Source organism: Dasypus novemcinctus, chromosome 2, assembly GCF_030445035.2.
Source record: "Dasypus novemcinctus isolate mDasNov1 chromosome 2, mDasNov1.1.hap2, whole genome shotgun sequence".
Taxonomy (NCBI): domain Eukaryota; kingdom Metazoa; phylum Chordata; class Mammalia; order Cingulata; family Dasypodidae; genus Dasypus; species Dasypus novemcinctus.
In genome coordinates, this window is record NC_080674.1 from 15,557,448 (window position 1) to 15,576,536 (window position 19,089).

At 43.0% G+C, this 19,089-nt stretch overlaps 1 protein-coding gene across 3 annotated transcripts in view; it reads left to right on the plus strand.

Annotated features, from left to right (window-relative positions):
- The window catches only part of OTULIN (OTU deubiquitinase with linear linkage specificity), a 36,499-nt gene extending 21,485 nt beyond the window's left edge, over positions 1–15,014 (plus strand). For 2 of the 3 annotated variants that reach the window (XM_004455785.5, XM_023588020.3), the window contains exons 5-7: positions 4,570–4,695; positions 6,177–6,446; positions 12,930–15,014. In XM_004455785.5, the coding sequence (XP_004455842.2) occupies positions 4,570–4,695; positions 6,177–6,446; positions 12,930–13,124 (591 nt within the window). In that variant the 3' untranslated portion in view covers positions 13,125–15,014. The remainder of the gene's footprint in view (positions 1–4,569; positions 4,696–6,176; positions 6,447–12,929) is intronic. The other variant, XM_023588021.3, reaches the window with a different exon arrangement.
- Positions 15,015–19,089: the final 4,075 nt, after the last annotated feature.

Genomic DNA, 19,089 nt, shown 5'->3' on the forward strand with positions numbered 1-19,089 from the left:
GTGGTATTATTTTTGTCATCTCACCTTTATTCAATGCCAAGAAGCTCATGTCAAAGAAAAAGATCATCTCATACCTGCCTGTGAATTTAGTAAAGTTTATTAAACTTTGATTCTGCTGATTGTCAACCGAAAGCAGTAGTTTTTCCTTTCCTACTTTGTCCTCTTGATTTTCCAGCCTCCAACAATTTAATATGGCTTGAACACTTTATTTACAGTCTTGCTTTGTTGTTTCACGTCACAGCCTTGATCAGGTGATAGAGTCATGTTTAAGGTGCCAGCACAGGAAAGGATATACAAACTTGATGTGGCTGTGCTTGACCCCGCCCTCTGCACCTGATCCCTGTCGTCCCTCCGTCTTCCTGTGGATGCCTGTCCATTCCTCTTCTCCTGCTGGCCCTTCCACCTGGCTTTCTCTGGACAGTCCACCCTGGGGAGGGCTAGTGGAGTGTGCAAGTGTGTGGTGGGGCATGGCTGGATGGAGCTGTGGTGGAGCCAGGTGTGGCCGATGGGAGTGGGGGAGGCTGCAGAGCCTGTGAGTGTGCTAGAATGGTGGGTGGGAGCCCAGGTTTACCTGCCCCAGGAGTGGGGGAACTCTTGTGTCTCTAGCTACTACCTCTGTGATAGTTAATAGTACATGTGCTTAAGACTAGCAAATCAAGTGAATCCTTAATGCTATTACCTCAAAAAAAAAAAAAAGTCTTAGAGTTGCTATAAAAGTCGGTATGCCCATTTCTTGTCCATCATCCTAATGTATGAGGATAACTTGTATTAAGTAAAATCCAACTTGCTTTTAGAACTTGGAGCAAATTATTTGTTAAAATAAATGTTTATAAACACATAGGCCAGATCCACAATAACTCTTCTGAAAATGGGTCTCAGTTACCTTGTTCTTGATCTTTCTGAAATGCCAAGGTCCTTTTTTCATCACCAGCCTGTGTCCAGTGACAGTCACGTGCTGTGGTTGGTTTGTGGCACAGACACCTCTGAGTGCTGTGTATCCACGTGGCCTTTACGAGTCCTGGGAGCACTGGCTGCTTCCAGGGCCAGCAAAGGGCTGCTCTCAGCATGCAGGCTGGAGGGAATCGAGTTTCTGCATCATTAGTCTCCTGAACTGGACAGAGTCTATATGAGCCCACTTACCTTGGGATTGGGCAGGTCGTGGAAAGCTCAGTTTGTGCACGAATCTCTAAATCCAGAACCAGCCTCAGCCCTTGGCTCACAGGCCTAGCACTGTGCAAATCACCCCATGCCCTCTGTTGTGCATTTCATCAAGATGTCCAGGGGATCCCAGAGAAGCCATGTTCCGTCACTGAGTGATACATGCCCTTTTCTAGTTGTATCTGCTTCAAATTTACAGTTTACAGGTTGAGAGATGTTCTCTGTCGCAGTTTGCATCTTTCTTCTCCTATGGAACATTAGTTGGTTTCAAGACGTTAAAGGGAAACAGGAGAGTCGCACAGAGAGCCCCTCCCGTTAATCTGAACCTAGTGTGAGAACCTGTAGACTTTCCTTTCTGCTAGTGATGAGCTTCTTGGGCCTGCTCTGTCCAGCCTGTGTCCTTACTCACCCCTCTTGACAGCTCAGCCTCCTCTCTGTCTTCTTGCTTAGTGTTCCTGCTTCTGCCAACATCCAAATCTCTGTGTTTGATTGCACTTGGAAAATCTGACCTTGACTCTAACCTTGGAGTGGCTTGGCTGGGCTCTTCTTAAACTCGAGACAGCTCCTCATTTCCTCCAAGGGGTTGTCCTTGAGAGCAGGACTTTTTTTCTAAGTACTCTTAAGTTTTTAAAATGCTTCTGAACAGGTAGGACCTGGGCAGTGTTGTTCTAGAGTGGGATAGTCTATACATTGAGACTTTTTTTATGAGTTAGTTTTTGGGATGTCACATTTGTGCTCTTTGCTGCCCTTTAATCTTGGTGATGACTTGAAGATATATAGGCATTTACTAGAGAAAACCAGACTATCTTAGTCCAGTCACCAAATGAAATTACACTGAAGCTAATTACTTCGTTCTGAAATACTTTCTGTCAGGAAATTCTTGCCTTAGTTCTTGCTTGTCTTTCTTATTCTAACATAATAAGCCTTAAAAAATTTTTTTTTTTGAGGTACTGGGGCCAGAGATCGAACCTGGGACCTCATATATGGGAAGCAGGTGCTCAACCACTGAGCCACGTCAGCTCCCCTGAGTTGGTTCTTTGATTTGTTTGCTTGTTGTCTCGTTTTATTTTTTGTTTAGGAGGCACCAGGAACTAAACCTGGGACCTCCCATGTGGGAAGCGGGTGCTCAACCACTTGAGCCACACCCACTCCTCTAATAGAAGTCTTCTTATGCTTAGTAGAAAAGAATAGCTATTTATGTGTTTCAGTGTATTACAACCCCTAAAAGCATTTCGGGTTACATTGGTTTTTCTTCTGGGTAATTAATTCCAACTCCATTTTTCTTTCCTAATAGTTTCTGGTTTTCAGTCCTCAGCTTTGGACTTTCTCCAGGATCTCTCCATCTAGACTTGAACAGCCCTGAACTGTATACTTTCCACTCTGGCATTGCTTGGCACAGTACCTGGAAGGAGTGGGAGCTGACCTGTTTTTATGTTTCCATGTGTATAGTTGGGCTCTTTGGGGTCTCCAGAGATTTCAGTAGCTATTTGGTCTCCTTTCTAAATAACTACATGTTCTCTTCTCTGCTTTCTTTCACCCAGCTGTTTCCCAGCCCACATCTGCATAGCCAGTATTTTCTGCTCGATTGTAGTTCTCTGTGCCAGCTGTGCTTTCACCTTGCTGCCACTTGAGGGCATTTTAGATTCTGGTGATAAACCTGAGAACATTAAACTGAGGGGTTTAGAGCATGTTGCTAAAGTGCAAGACTGTGTGGCCGTGGGCTCGACTGGGCTGGTGTGGCGTCTCACCCTGTGGCACCTAGCTGAGTTGTCATTTGCCATATAATCTTAATAAGCTGAGAATATGACTCACCCCCGCCCACCCTCCACCACTTAGTGACTATAGATGCCATAGATGCCATCACTGTGGTACCTGAAGAGTCATTTACAACCCTGCTGTGGTTCTGTTTTTTTTGCAGCAGTGAAACTAACTTAGTTTCACATGATTACTCTAGATTTACCATTCATGAAAGGGTCTTTAGAGTCTTAGATTCCAGTACAACTGAACTTAGAAGGCCTCATTTAAAACTGTAGTAATGGTTAAATAAGCTTGGTTCCATGGAGGAGGTTGTAGGTTTAGTTATTTTTGTAATGAGCTTTTTTTTAGTTTCTCAGTTGCTAAAACAAATTCCATATACAGTGGGTTGGCTCAGAGGCTTGCTGCCTCCCAGCTGCCTCCCAGGGTTGGTATCTTCTGGTTGGCCCGAAGTTTGGGGAATTCCTTGGCTTTCCTGAAACATAGCAATGCGTATGGTGGCATCTTTTCCTTTTCCTTCCCGATTCTGTTGACTTCCAGCTTCGGATGCTTCCTGTGGCTTCTCTGTGTCCGGTTTCCTTTGCTTATAAGGATTTTAGCAGTATTGGATTGAGGCCTACCGTCACTGGGTTTGGCCTCACCTTAATTAATAACATCTTCAAAGATCCTGTTTACAAACAGATTCACGCCCACAGGACCAGGCATTGGGTTTGAACATGCCCCATCATGTTCAAGTCCCCAATAATCTTTTAACCTGAAGATAAACTTTTATTTTCTGAATGTTACAGCAGTGAAGTGCCTATACCCAACCTAATTAGGTGAGTTTTCTCTTGACACACCCAAGACTGTTGGGAGTGTGTGAATTCCCATGCCGTCATTGATTGAGTTGTGCCTCAGCTTGCCTTTCACACTCCAGATTCTTTCGATAATTTGGGGAAAACAGAATAGCTAAATCTCTAGGGAACAAAAGGAAACTGATAATGTAGTAGGTTGTCTGTTACTTTTTTCTAGAGCTAGGTAGTCACAGCTCTCTTAATCCTTGCTCTTTTTGCTTTTTTTTTTTTAAACTTATTATATAATGATTAGGCAGTTAAACTAGTTTTGATATTGTTATGTTGAATGTTAAAATGTTGAGTATGTGTTGATATTATTTAGCAAAAAGACCTTTTCCTATTAAGTAGATTATTTTTTAATTAGAAATTAGGTTTTTATTTTCCTAATCTGGAAGTGAGCAGTTTTTATTTTGCCCTGGACTGTCCCACATGCCTTCCTGTGTTGTGAGTTAGATTGTGGTGAGGACGCTGCCAGTGGGCCTGGTTGCCTGAAGATGGTTTATGTGAAGATGCTGTGTCGATGTGGCCTTAGTTTCTCCTTACAAATTGCTGTGGAATGTTCCTGGCCGTGTTTAGAGTCCAGCAGGGTAGATGGTGCCTCTGCTTCTATCTTTTCCAGCATTTCACTGTAGCAGCCCTCCTCAGAATTTATCAACTTCCAGATTTAGCTCCTCCCTCCTAAACCCAGGCAACAGATTTACATGGATTAATTTTTGAAATGGGGGTAGGATTTGTAGGCTCCCATGGTTTCTTCTCTCTCAGATGCTGAGGTGGGCTTCTTGGAATGTTAATACTTATTTATCTCTGTTTCTTCATACTCTAGTTACCAGAAAAACTGATCAGCAGATACAGCTGGATCAAGCAGTGGAAACTTGGCCTGAAATTTGATGGGAAGAGCGAGGACCTTGTTGGTAAAATTACGGAGTCCCTCACTCTGCTAAGGAAGAAGGTTTGGACTCTGCAGTGTCTTGTCTCTGATAAGTGCAAAATAGACCACTCCTTACCTTCACTTAGCCAACTGCTGAATGCTCTTGGCTGGTGGTTAGGCAAAATAATTTTAAATACTAAGTCTTCCCATGAGGTCTTTGGAAACATGGGGAGATATTAACATCATATATTCTTGGAGGAAATATAGGTATTAGTTTATCAGATAGTAAAATGTATACTGTCTAGAAAGGAAACCTTAACAAATGTAGTCTTGTTCTAAATCATCTTTATAAGTTTCAGGGGTATCATTTAGGCTATATTTCTTAGTAACATTATCAAGTGATATTTCTTCATGTTTATTAAATACTCCCCAAATATGTTTGTGCTTTAATATTCTGTTTGTATTTATTAGACTTGTTTCCTTTTCCTGTGATTTTCCAGTGTAAAGATTTAGTAACTTTTGTCTTTTGAAAGCTGTCCTTAAGGTTTCTTTGAAACAGAATTGTAGGAGAACTTGATCTTCTGTCTCCTATTGACTTGGTTTGTAAAATAACGTTTCCATGATATTCCACTGTCTTATCTGGGCTATATGTCCTGCTTGCACCCTTGCCCACCTTGACCCCTGGGTTGCCTGCCTTCGAGCAGCTGGAAGCCCTCCTCACCAGAAACCCTGAGTTGAGAGCCTGATGACCACTTCAGGCTTTGTAGGAGGTGGAGGTGTCAGATGTGGCCTCTCACGGGTGTGTGTCCTTTTCCTTCCTAGCACTTAGCTCAGTCGCTGATGTCTTAGTTTACTTGTTTATCATCTACTTCCCCTGTGAGACCTTCCTGTTCATTCCTTTATCCCTCATGCCTATCACAGAGCCTGGCACGTAATAGGCATCTTTGCTTGAATGAAGGAAAGCTTCTGCCTTCCTGGAACCTAGTTTTTTTTTTTTTTTTTAATGAAGATTAGAAATATTTACTGGAAAAGATATCCTCAAAGCAAGTCCAGGAGTTATACCTTTCTTCCACTATTAAGAAGTGGAAGAGGGATGGGAAGAGGGATTTTGTTCTCTGTGCCTGTGGAGTGTGAAAGGATTCTGTGGGGGCTGGAGGCTGTGCCTACCCAGTCCTTGGGTCAGTGGAAGGTGTGGGGCATGGCTTTGGCCCTGTGCAAGTGAATGGGGGGGGGGGGCTTGAGGTTAGCCACAGGTGATGGTTTCCTTTTCATCTCTTCTAAGTTCTTGTGAAGTTGCCACTTTCGCTTTATTACGTGTGCTTGCTGTAACAAGACCCTCGTTTTGAGGATTGCCAATTTATAATAACATTAAATGTAGTCATTGTAATCTGAGCCAGCATTTACTGAAGCACCATTGTATGGATTGGAAATTTGAATGTGTGAGCATTGGTATATGATGCATGTTTGCCTACTTTTGAAAATAAATTTGCTTCTCAGAGTATGGAAATACACCAGAGATTTTAAACAGAACTTCACATTATCATATAACTTTCTTATTGTAGTGGGCAGGCTTGACTGAAATGAGAACTGCGGAAGCAAGGCAGAAAGCCTGTGATGAACTGTTCACAAATGAAGAGGAGGAATATAGTCTCTATGAAGCTGTAAAATTTCTCATGCTAAGCAGAGCTATTGAACTATATGCTGATAAAGAGAAGGGAAAGGAAGTTCCATTTTTCTCCGTGCTCCTGTTTGCTCGGGACACTTCAAATGACCCTGGGCAGCTGCTGAGGAACCACCTCAACCAGGTGGGGCACACTGGTGGCCTTGAACAGGTGAGTTGTGCCTTTGGGGAGGTGCATTACCCCACAGCATAAGACTTTCTCCACCAAACCTTTGTCTTCTCATGGTTTCTGCAGTCAGGAATTCTGGACAGGCATACCTGAGTGCTTCCAGCTCAGGGTCTCATGAGGTGGCACTCAGCTACTGGCTGGAGCTGCTGTCCCCCAAAGGCCCAGCCGAGGCTGGAGGAGCTGCTTCCAGCAGGGCTCACTCACCTATTGTTGGCAGCAGACCTCGGTTCTTGATCGTTAGCAGGAGACGGGGGTCAGTTCCTCACCACAAGGGTGATTCCATAGACTGCTTGAGTGTCCTCACCACACGGCAGCTGATTTCTTTCAGAGAGAGCGATCTAGGAGAGAACAAGGAGGAAGCCATAATGCCTTTATGACCTGATCTTGCAAGTCAAGCACCATCACAAGCACAATGGGCATTGTTTTGTTCTTGGTCTCAGCAGGAATGCTTTCAGTCTTTCACTGTTGAGTACAATGCTTACTGTAGGTTTTTCATATATGCATTTTACCATATTGAAAAAGCTTCCTTCTATTCCTATCTTCTGAAGTATTTTTATCAAGAAAGGGTGCTATATTTTGTCAAATGCCTTTTTTGCATCAACTGAAAGGATCATGTGATTTTTCTTCTTCAATTTATCAATGTGGTTTATTACACTAATTGATTTTCTTATGTTGAATCATCCTTGCATATGTGGGATAAAACCCACTTGATTAAGGTGTTTAATTCTTTTAATGTGCTTTTGGATTCTATTTATAAGTATTTTGTTGAGGATTTTCGCATCTATTTTCATTAGAGATACTGGTCTGTGATTTTCTTTTCTTGTAGTATCTTTATCTGGTTTTGGTATTAGGATGATGTTGGTTTCATAGAATGAGTTTGGTATCATTCTTTCCTGTTCAATTTTTTGGAAGAGCTTGAGAAACAAGTTTTAGGTCGTCTTTGAACGATTGGGAGACTTCACCTGTGAGGCCATCTGGTCCTGGGCCTTCATCTTTGGGAGGTTTTTGATGACTGTTTTGATCTCTTCGCTTGCAATTGGTTTGTTGATATCTTCTATTTATTTTAGGGTCAGTGTAGGTGCTTTGTGTGTTTCTCGTCTACATTTTCTAGTTTTTTGACATACAGTTAGTTGTTCATAGTATCGTCTTATGATCTCTCTTATTTCTGTGGGGTCAGTGGTAATGTCCCCACTTTCATTTCTGATTTTATTGATTTGTGTCTTCTCTCTTTTTTTCTTCGTCAGTCTAGCTAAAGGTTGGTCGATTTTGTTGATCTTCTTGAAGAACCAACTTTTAATTTCATTGATTCTACTTTTTTGTTCTTGATTTCCTTTATGTTTGCTCTGATCTTTACTATTTATTTCCTTTGGCTTGCTTTTGGATTAGTTTGCTGTTCTTTTTCTAGTTCCTCCACATGTGCAGTTAGGTCTTTGATTTTTAGCTTTTTTTTCTTTTTTAATGTAGGTATTGAGGGCTATAAATTTCCCTCTCAGCTTGATCTTTGCAGTTTCCCATAGGTTTTGATGTTGATTTCTCAAGATATTTCCTGAATTCTCTTGCAATTTCTCCTTTGACCCACTGATTATTTAAGAGTGTGTTGTTTAATCTCCATATATTTACTTATTTATTTATTTTTAAAGATTTATTTATTTAATCCCCCCCCTTCCCCCGGTTGTCTGTTCTCTGTGTCTGTTTGCTGCGTCTTGTTTCTTTGTCCGCTTCTGTTGTCGTCAGCAGCACGGGAAGTGAGGCAGCGCCATTCTGGGCAGGCTGCACTTTCTTTCGCCCTGGGCGGCTCTCCTTACAGGCGCACTCCTTGCGCTTGGGGCTCCCCTACACGGGGGACACCCTTGCGTGGCACGGCACTTCTTGTGCGCATCAGCACTGCGCATGGGCCAGCTCCACACGGGTCAAGGAGGCCCCGGGTTTGAACCGCGGACCTCCCATGTGGTAGACGGACGCCCTAACCACTGGGCCAAGTCCGTTTCCCTAATCTCCATGTATTTATGAATTTTCCCTTTTTCTGTCCGTTATTGATTTCTAGCTTTATTCTGTTTTGATCAGAGAAAGTGTTTTGTGTAATTTCAGTCTCAGATTTATTAAGACTTGTCTTGCTACCCAGTTACTAGCTGTCTTGGAGGATCCTTAGGCACTTGAAAAGAATATATATCCTGCTGTTTTGGAGTGCTATGCTTTATGGATGTCTGTTAGGTCAAGTTCATTTATTATATTATTCAAGCTCTTTGTTTATTTATCCTCTGTCCAGAAGGTCTATCTGATAAGTGGTGTATTGAAGTTTCCAACTATTGTTGTAGACATCTGTTTCCCCCTTCAGCTTTGCCAGTGTGTGCCTCATGTATCTTGGGACACTCAGGTTAGGTGCATAAATATTTCTTCTTGCTGAATTCCCCTTAATATATAATGATCTCTTCATCCCTTACAATAGTTTTGCATTTAAAATCTATTTGTCTGATATTAGTTTTGCTACTCCAGCTCTCTTTGATACTATTTGTGTGGAATATCTTTTTCCATCCTTTCACTTTTAACCTGGTTGTGTCCTTACGTCTGAGGTGAGTTTCTTGTAGACAACATGTAGATGGCTAATATTTTTTTATCCATTCTGTCAGTCTGTGTCTTTTGGTTACTATTTGCATGGAGTGCCTTTTTCCAACGTTTTACTTCAGCTGTTTTGTATCCCTGGGTCTAAGGTGAGTTTCTTGTAAGCAGCATATGGATGGCTTGTGTTTTTTTATCCATTCTCTCAGCCTGTATCTTTTGACTGGGGAGTTTAATCCATTCACATTCAATGATATTATTGTAAATGCACTATTTACTTCCACCATTTTATTCTTTGGGTTTCATATGCTATATCATATTTTTGTCTGTCTTTTTACTCTTTTGGTTATCCTTTCTGCTATTCTTTCTTCTATACTCTCCTCCCAAGCTTCTCTCTCCTGTCTTTTTATTTGAGGTTCTAAGGCTTCTTTTATTTATCTATTTATTTAATGTAAATATCTTTGTAATATATATTTTTTAAAGATTTATTTATTAACTTCTACCCCACTCCTCCATCCCCGTTGTCTGCTCTCTGTGTCCATTCATTTTGCATTCTTCTTTGTCTGCTTGTCTTCCTTTGGTGGTACTGGGAACTGATCCTGGGACCTTTCAAAGTGGGAGAGAGGTGCTCAGTCTCTTGTGCCACCTCAGCTCCCTGGCCTGCTGTGTCTCTTACTGTCTCTCCTCTGTCTCTTTTTGTTGCGTTATCTTGCTGCACCAGCTGTCAGCTCTGGCCAGCTTGCTGCACAGGCCAGTGGTCCTGCACATTCAGCCCTCCTGCATGGGCCAGCACTCCACTCAGGTCAGCTCATCTTGTGGGCCATCACTCTGCGTGGGCCAGCTCTCCACTCGGGCCAGGTTGCCATTCAGTCCAGCTCGCCTTCACTAGGAGGCCCTGGGAATCGAATCCTGGATTTCCCATATGGTAGATGGGAGCCCATTCTCTTGAGCCACGTCTGCTCCCCAGGTCTCCTTTAATATTTACTGCAAAGGTGAATTCTTTTTTGCAAACTCTCTTAGTTTCTGTTTGTTTGTGAATATTTTATACTCACCTTCATGTTTTAAGGACAGTTCTTTTGGATGAAGAATTCTCAGCTGGCAGTTTTTCTCTTTCAGTATACTAATTGAATCATACCACTGTCTTCTTGCTTCCATGGTTTCTGAAGAGAAATCCATGCTAAGTCTTACTGGGCGTCCTTTGTATGTGATGGTTCGCTTTTCCCTTCCTGCTCTCAGAATTTTCTCTTTATCTTTAACATTTGACATTCTGAGTAGTATGTACCTTCGAGTAGGTGTATTCAGATGTATTCTGATTGGGGTACAGTGCGCTTCTTGGACATGTAAACTCATTTATTTTGTGAGAATTGGGAAATTTTCAGCCGTTATTTCCTCAGATACTCTTTCTGCCCCTTCTCTTCTTCTGGAACTTCCATGTTGCATTTCGTGTTGTCATTCAACTCAGAGTCCCTGCTCAATTTTTTCCATTCTTTTCTCTCTCTGTTCTTTTCTCTCTTCAATTTCAGCTGTTCTGTCTTCTATATCACTTGTCTTTCAGTCATTTTCCATTCTGCTGTTGTATGCCTCTAATGTGTTTTTTGATCTTATCTATTGTGTCTTTAATTCCTATGAGTTCTCTTACTTTCCTTTTCAGGGTTTCGAATTCTTCTTTGCATGCTCTCAATGTCTTGATGTCATTTTTCTGTTCAACCATAGTGTCTTTCAGTTCATTAATTTGATTTTGGAAATTTGTGTGCATCTCGCTGATTAGTTCTTTCAAATCCTGCATCTCCTCTGGGGCTTCGATATTTTTTTTTTTCCTTGGGCCATGTCTTCTGTTAGTATGACTTGTAATTTTTTGCTGATGTCTAGGCATCTGATTAGGATGTAGTTTATTCAGATGCTCAATTTCTTTCTCTTTTGTAGGGATTTAGTGGCAGGAGGCTGTGTGTTACCACTGCTTTTTGATTCTTGGCTCAACCTAGATGGTTAGGATTGTCCCTGCTAGTTGCTTAAAACTGGGTACCAGACCCAGTAATTGGATGTAGACTCACTTCCTAGGGACTTCGGGAGGAAGGCTATAGAGGCTGGAAAAAGCCTCTCCTACTTTTTTATTTTCTCACATGCACTTCTTTGGTCTGCCAGTAGATGGCGCTCTGTGGCAGCTCTCAGTGCAATGCCTCCTCAGAGGGTATTTGTAACACAGGGGATCAATGTGATAGAGCTCCCTGCCTGGGGGCTCAGAACCTTGTAGTTCAAACTTTCTCTGAGACAATTCTCCTGCCTTCTCTGGCAGCCCTCTCCCTTTTCCCGGCTAGGAAATATTTCCACTCCCCTCTGAGTCCTCAACAATCAGTCCCAGTTAGTAGAGAAGGAGATTGGGAGGGTTCTGTATCTTTAGCCCCTTGCTGGCTCCCAAGGCAAACAATGGTGCAGTCCCATCTGGCCTGCAAGGGCTCCTGGGACACAGCAGACCAAATTTGTGAGTCAAAAGCTGAGTCAGCCTTAGGCTGTTTCCTTCTCTTTCCCCTTTCCTGGGGAGGTGGGTCCTCAACCATCTGTTCTGGCTAGAAGAGAGAGAGATTACGAGGGTTGGATTTCTCCAGTTCTTTGCCAACTCCCAGGCAAACCAGGGTGTGATTCCACCTGGCCTGGAAGGGCCAGTTTGTGGGTCAGAAGCTGAGTCAGCCTTAGGCTGCATCCCTCTCTCCCCTTTCCTGGGGTGGGAGATCCCTGGAGTCCCCTTTGTAGCCGCAGGCTGAGAGGCCCAAGAATTCTAAATTGCCTTTAGTGGGGGGGGGGGGGGTGCCAGTAACGGCAGCCGCTAGTTTCAACTCCTAGTTCTGTGGTCGCAATTTCCCTCCCTTGTCCTTTGCCTGGTGGCCTAAACCCTAGAAGATCTTTTTCTAGTCTGTTTCAGCCTGTCCTCTAGCTGTTTTTCTGGGGTACAAGAAAGTCCTGTGTCTTTGTAGTCCACCATCTTCTGGGAACTCTCCAGTCTGTGTCTTTTGACTGGAAGTTCAAGTCATTCACATTCAATGTTATTACTGTAAAGCTTTTATTATTTCGTTCATTATGACTTTGGCTTTCTGTTGTCATTTCATACTGTTGTTTTATCTTTTTGTCCTTTAATTTACTCTTTTGCGTAATATTCATTTCTATACTTGTCTCTAAGTCTCATCCTTGTTTTCCCTTTTAGGCTGCAGATAGACATTTGTATTGTTCCCACCTTTAGTTGTAACGAATACTGTTTTGAACATCTGTGTGTGTGTTTTTTTTGTGGACATATATCTTCAGTTCGTTGGGATATATACCTAGGAGAGGAATTGTTGTGTCATTTGTAACTCTTTGCTTAAACATTTCGAGGAACTGCCAAGCTGTTTTTCCGAAATGGCTGCATCATTTCACATTCCCACCAGTAGTCTATGAGAGTTCCAGTGTCTCCACATCCTCACTAACTCTTGTTGTTATCTGTCTTTTTGATTATAGCCATTCTAATGAATGTACAGTGACATCTCATGGTTTGGATTTGCATTTCTCAGTGACTAATGATGTTGCGCATCTTTTCATGTGCTTATTTATAGATCTGTGTATATCTTGTTTGGAGAAATGTCTCTTCATGCCTTTTGCCCATTTTTTAAACTGGTTATTTGTCTTGTTGAATTGTAAGAGTTCTTTATATATTCTGGATACAAGTCCCTCATCAAGACATGTGATCTCTTCTTGATCATCTGCCGTTTTTTATAATGACCATGTAAAAAAGGATTAGGGTTTAGCTAAAGGGAAGGGGGAAAGCTGTGGATTATCTATTGCTCTGCAATATCTGGGAAAACTGAGGTGGAGCACGAGTGGTAAGCTGCATGTTTTTAGTGTGGCTTCCCTCTGGACACCTGTTGGCTCTTTTCTTCCCAGGTGGAAATGTTCCTTCTCGCCTATGCTGTGCGCCACACCATCCAGGTATACCGGCTCTCCAAGTACGACACCGAAGAGTTCATCACAGTCTACCCCACCGACCCCCCGGAGGACTGGCCGGTGGTGACCCTGATCGCCGAGGACGATCGGCACTATAACATCCCCGTCCGAGTGTGTGAGGAGACGAGTCTCTGAGGCGCCCACGTGCACAGCCTGGCAGAGCGCCAGCAGGGCCTTGGCCTGGGCTTCAGACTCCGCGTCTCTTAGAATGATCCATGAGAAATCTTGGGCCTCTGAGTCTTGGTGGACTGGGGTGTTCTGAAGACTGCCTTCGATAAAAGAATTAACCAGGTCTTTTCCATCATCTTCTCCCTGAAGCAAATACTTCTGTCTCTTCTTTGTATTGGAGGAGACTCACTTTGGAGCGGAATGTGTTTTTTACATCTCAAACAAAATTCCCTGTAATGGCAAACTGGCTTTTAAGACAGTGGTTTTTTTGTTTGTTTGTTTTTGTCATTTTTTTTTCCAGGTGGTAATGGGTCTCTAGGGATCTTCCTATGCAATCTGCTTAATTGGTATAATAACTCTGGAACTAAATCTGTTAACGGTACAGTCATAACATCCCTTTTATAGTCTTGTCTTCTGCTTCCTATGGAGGGAAGAGCAGTGGTTTGGATTTACATATTAATTAAGGATGTTGTAAGCAGGCTGTCTCATAGAAATAAAGAATTGGGTCCAAAGTGGGTTAACTGAAAGGCTGTTAGGAAGGCTGGAGAGAAAGCCGCAGGCAGGAGTGGGGTGGGAACTGGTTGCTCTCCATGAGCAGGACGGGTGCCTGGTGACCCCTCGCACTGCCCAAACCGTGGACACTACACAGGTCAGCGCTAGTGTCAGGGTCTATTCGTTATTCTCAATTCCTAAGAATCAGGACTTTACCGTTGGCAGGAAATTTATAGCCACCTGTGGTTTTAGAGGAGGAAGCCAAGGCCAAGAGATTCAGTCATTCAGTCTGAGTTTAGAGGTCGGATAAGCCTGTGTCCAAATCCGGTGTCCTCTTCATGTGACATTCTTGAGGGTGTTCCCGTTGTCAATTCCAGTGTAACTGAGTGGTGGCAGGGGATGGGTAGCAGCAGATTGCTAAGCTTTTTCATGAGTAAGTTGAAGCACAAGCATATATCAGAATTGTGGCCATGATTACTTCCTCAGTCCACAGGAAGACAAGACGGAGGTTGTGGGTGGGGTGGGTGGGGGTGGCCAGATGGGCGGAGCAGGGTCTGCCTGAGGGACTGAATTCTCTGCCTGGGGCTTGGTCTTTGTTCACAGGAACCCAGCACTTCCCTCTTCAGGACTGCATCAGCTCCACTTGGGGAGTTTGTATTTCCCTGAAGTACCCACCTCTATTTTATAATAGTGGAAATCTTTATTTGGTCCAATTCAATATAGTTTATAAGCTATCTAATCATGGGGGGGATTTTTGGGGAAACATTTTTGCTTTTACTTCATTAAATTCTTAGTTAAGGAAACTCAGGATGCACAAAACTATGCAGACTGTTATTCTAGTTTTCCCATTACCTCATCAGTAATGTTCACCACATTTTGCTAGATGTTTATTGATTAGAGTGTTTGAATCAAATTCTGCTCTAAAATGTGTGTGAATACATTGGAGAGGCTTTGTTTTTTCACTGTGAAATGCAATGGTACTTTAAATAAGTAGGTACCTGGAAGCCAAATTAAAGTATGAGAATGAATTCTTGTTGACTTTGATGCTTAATTTTAGCATTAGTAAATGTACAACAGGAAATGCTCACCATTATCATTCTTGAATATTTTTTAAAGCATTGCCTTAAGGGTTTATGTTATAAAAGGTGGGAGGGATTTGTGTTTCTCAGGTACATTGAACCTGCCAGTGGTTTGTATGTACTATTGAATTCTAATAGTGCTCATGATCATATAGCTTTGCATTTTGAAAAAATGTTCTAATGAACTTGAATTGGGCATCTTAATTGTTTACATTTCATACCTTTTCTTGTCCTCTGTGTTCAGAAATTGTGGTCCTAACTGCCACAATAAAAGAAATTGAAGGGGTCTGTATATTTCTTGTTGCCGTCTGCCCTAGGCCTTGTCCCACTCTGCTCTCAGATGCCAGCCTTGCTTAGTGGAATGATAGCAAGCGAGAAGCCAAGTGTTCAAGGAAGCAATACTTTAGGAAATATAAATGATTATCCAACTTTAAAAATAACATTTCTTTTTTGAAAATGCAACTTCAGTTGCCCAGAGTCTGAATTCCATTTCCTATTTCTGGTCTTGAGCTGATTGGGTGAATGAGCAAAACAGAAATTGAGTTGAGACCAAAATCGCTCCAGAAGGATAATCCACTTAGGGGGATCTCTGAAATGAAGGTGTTCTAGAAGAAGGGAAGGTAGTAGGTACTACACTGTGCTTGCTTTTTGGACCAGAAGTTGTTGCAAGAGTTCAAAGGTTTTTGGACCCTGTAGTAATGGCAGAAAAATTATCTGTACCTTAAGCAGACACATGACTTACACCTTTGAGCTCATTAAAGGTGCATGTAAACCTAAAAGAATTTTCTTGGAGAGTGTTGTTTCCTTGTAACATGTACCATCAAATTATCATTGCTCCTGCAGAACAAGTTTGCAGGTTCCCCTTCTCGCTTCCTAAGCTACTGCTGCGTATACAGCATCCATCAGTTTCCCTCATAGCCAAGGCGCAGTGATGACGGCATGGAGGATGAGAAGCCAGTATATGCTTTTTAACTTAGAATCTGGGCATATGTGAGATTTTATTGAAATGTTGACAGTTCTTCTTAGAATTGCATATGTGAAAACCATCTATACTTTTGTTGCACTAGTATATATATTTGCTTAATGTCTGATCAATTTTTTCAGTGATTAAGGAGAACAGACATTGCTTTTGTAGCCTTTCATTTTTTTTCTTCCAGTTTTAGAGCTTATCAGGTTAAAATCAGGCCACAGGAATCTAACATCTCTTTTGGAAGAAACATTGTGTTTTTTTTTTTTTTAAGGCCTCTTCCTTTCCCTTGCCCCAAGGTGCTACTTTACATATGAGAGAATAGACTGCTTACAGCGGACCTACCTGTGAGGGGCTCTGTCACTCTTGACCATCCTGCGTCTTGGCACATGGAGAGAGTTGACTGGCACCTCCTGGCTTTGTCTTCTTTTGATGTCAAATAAGGTTTGAGCCTTTTCTCTCTTTATTAGCAATACTTTGTTAGGTACTTCCCTTTGAAATCCAGAAAGTATTTTCAGAAGCATAAACCATTGGGGACTTTTACTTGTAGGTATATATAAATATAAAAGCCTTTATATGAGATCTGTATCTACTTAAAGCAAAAGGAAACCCTCAATGTATGTGGGAAAAAAAATGTGTGTAAAGTACTGAGTCCCCAAATAGTTCAGCAAAGGCAGAGTATGATAGCAAATAATTGGGAAGTGGATGTGGCTCAAGCAGTTGGGCTCCTATCTGCCATATAGGAGGTCCAGGGTTTGATGCCCAGGGCCTCCTGGTGAAGGCAGGCTGGCCCATGCGGGAGTGCTGTCCCATGCAGGAGTGCCAGCCGATGTGGAGAGCTGGTGCAGCAAGATGATAAAACAAAAGCAGACACAGAGGAGAGATGATAACAGACGTAGCAGAATAGGGAGCTGAGGTGGTGCAAGAGAATGATTGCCTCTTTCCCACTCTGAAGGTCCCAGGATCGGTTCCCGGAACCCACCTAATGAGAATACAAGCAGACACAGGAGAACACACAGTGAATGGACACAGAGTGCAGACAACGGGGGCAGAGGGTGCATGCCACATCGTGGGATACAGCAGTGTTCTGGGAAGAGGGAGGTGAGCTGGCCTGTTAGATGTTTTTGTTTTTTCCCCATGGTAAATTGAAATTAACTGGGAATGGTGGAATAGGTTAGTATATATAATTAAAATATAAAAGGTGCTCATAAAGGTGCGACATTGTGCTAAAATGTATCAATAAACCGTTTTATTTATATATATGTATATACACACACACACACATATATATATATCCCTGTTCTCAGAACTTATGGCCACCTGTATATTAAAACATTTTAAATGCTCATTAGTAGGCAGCTATTAAGGGAGGGAAACATTGAGTAGAGTTTTAGTTTTTTAAAATCTCAGTCACACTGATTTCTTGGATATAATTTTGCGTCAGAACAAAATTGCCAAAACATGAATAAAACAAGGAATCATGGGAAAAGCCAAGGGGCTTTGAGCTTAATTCTGAACTTCAAAATCATGTTTTGTACTTAATTTGGGTGGCTTTCATTTATCTGTTGAAATCTGCCCTGATGTGTTTTCACCCGGCCCACCAGGGTCCACAGTAATGCTGGCTCCTTCTGAGCGTTCCGTGTGAACAAAGCCAAGACGCGTGTGTTCAGTGAACTCCCTTCTCCTTTCAGTGGTTTTTATAAAAGTGTTTTGGTGGTGTGCCCTGCATTTCAGCAGATGCCCCCTCTCTCTATAGTAATTGAGGAGAGGATAACCACCCACTGGATTTTAGAACTCTTGCCAGGGCAAGTTTTGTTTTTGTTCCCTGTGGGTCCAGCTCTGAGGAGAGCATCAGGGTGACACACACTCTGAACTTGGCCGCCCGTCTTTGGACTTGTCCGGCAGTGTCTCCTCTGTTTACTCTTACAAAATGTCAGCATTTGTCAGAAACTCGGGCCCTGCTCTGAAAAATATGCCCCCACGGCTCCGGTCCTTTGGGGCCTTGCTTCCATTTGCACTCGCGGCCAATGCCCGGCTCACGGGGCCCCAAGTCTCCCGTCACTTGTTGAGTCTCTGGTCCTCATTGTCAGAGGGTGAACTGACCAGGGCTTTGCTCTTGAGTCCTTTTAGCAAATCCAACTACTGAGGATTGTACAAAAAAATAACAAAAAAACCAAACTTGGGAACCTGGCTGTGTTGTGGTAGTGAAATAAGTGCATTTGAGAACTCCGGGAGATTTTGGTCCAAAGCTTTAACTTTACAGCAAGAGACACCTGGAGGTGTGGCTCTTGGCTTCATCAGCTCCGAGGGAATCAAGGAGTTGGGGAGGCAGTGTTGGGCAGTGCTGAGTAGTTAAGTGAGATGGATGCCAGGAAGCAATTAGCACAGTGCCTAACCATTTAAAAATGCTTAAAAAAATTGGGGCCTAGTTTTGGACTTGGATCTGGATTTAATACAGTTCCACTAGGAGAATGAGCTTGGGCAGGTTACTTATCCTCTCTAAAGAAATCGCAGGTTCTTCATCTCTGCCATGTAGTCTGTCCTGGGTGGTGGTAAGGCTTAAGGGACGTGCAGGCATTGCCAGCGGCTTAGAGGAAGAACCCCGGAGTGCAAAGCAGGGCCTTAGCCCCAATCCAGACCAGCCTTGCTGTGTGCTTGCTGAGAGACCTGCTCTGCAGGGAGCACCAGGGTTGGTTTTAGCTTGCTAAGGGCTGCCAATGCAATATGCCAGGAGCAGGTTGGCTTTTACAGTGGGGAGTTAGTAGGTTAAGAGTTCCCAGTGCTGAGGCAGTGAAAGTGTCCAGATCAAATGTTGTCCCAGCTGCTGCCATGGTTGATCAGGCACATGCGCCAGCTGCCTCCCCTTTCCTCCAGGCCTGGGTGCTTTGGGCTTCTGACTACAGTGGCTTCCTCTCAGCTCCAGTTGATTTCAGCTGCTGGCTTCTTCCCTGTTTCTGCCGCTTTTTAATGTGTCTGTGCCTTTTTATCCCTGGGTCATGCAATCCAATCAAAGGCCCTTCATCTGAAGTGATTCAGCCAAGAGGTCCCTCCTGCAGCAGGATTAAATTTACAGGAATGGATTAACCCAGGGGACGCGATCTGGGTCTACCCAGCCTCAAACTGTCACAGGGTTTATGAGCCATTCAAGCTGATGCACAAGCACCCAGAAGTGTGATCACAAGAACCTTTGAACGTATGCCTTGCCTACAAATCCCATCAGTGAAATAGCTAATAATCTAAAGGTGGGTGGGGGCAGTGGGGTCAAAGGTCTTCTTGGGGTAGTCAGAGGAGGGTGAGCCAGCCAATACCTGCTTTCCTGTTAAAACCACTGAGCCTGGGAGCCTTTGCTGGCAAAATGGTGCTGGGCTGGGTTGGGGTCCTTCAGGCGGAGTGC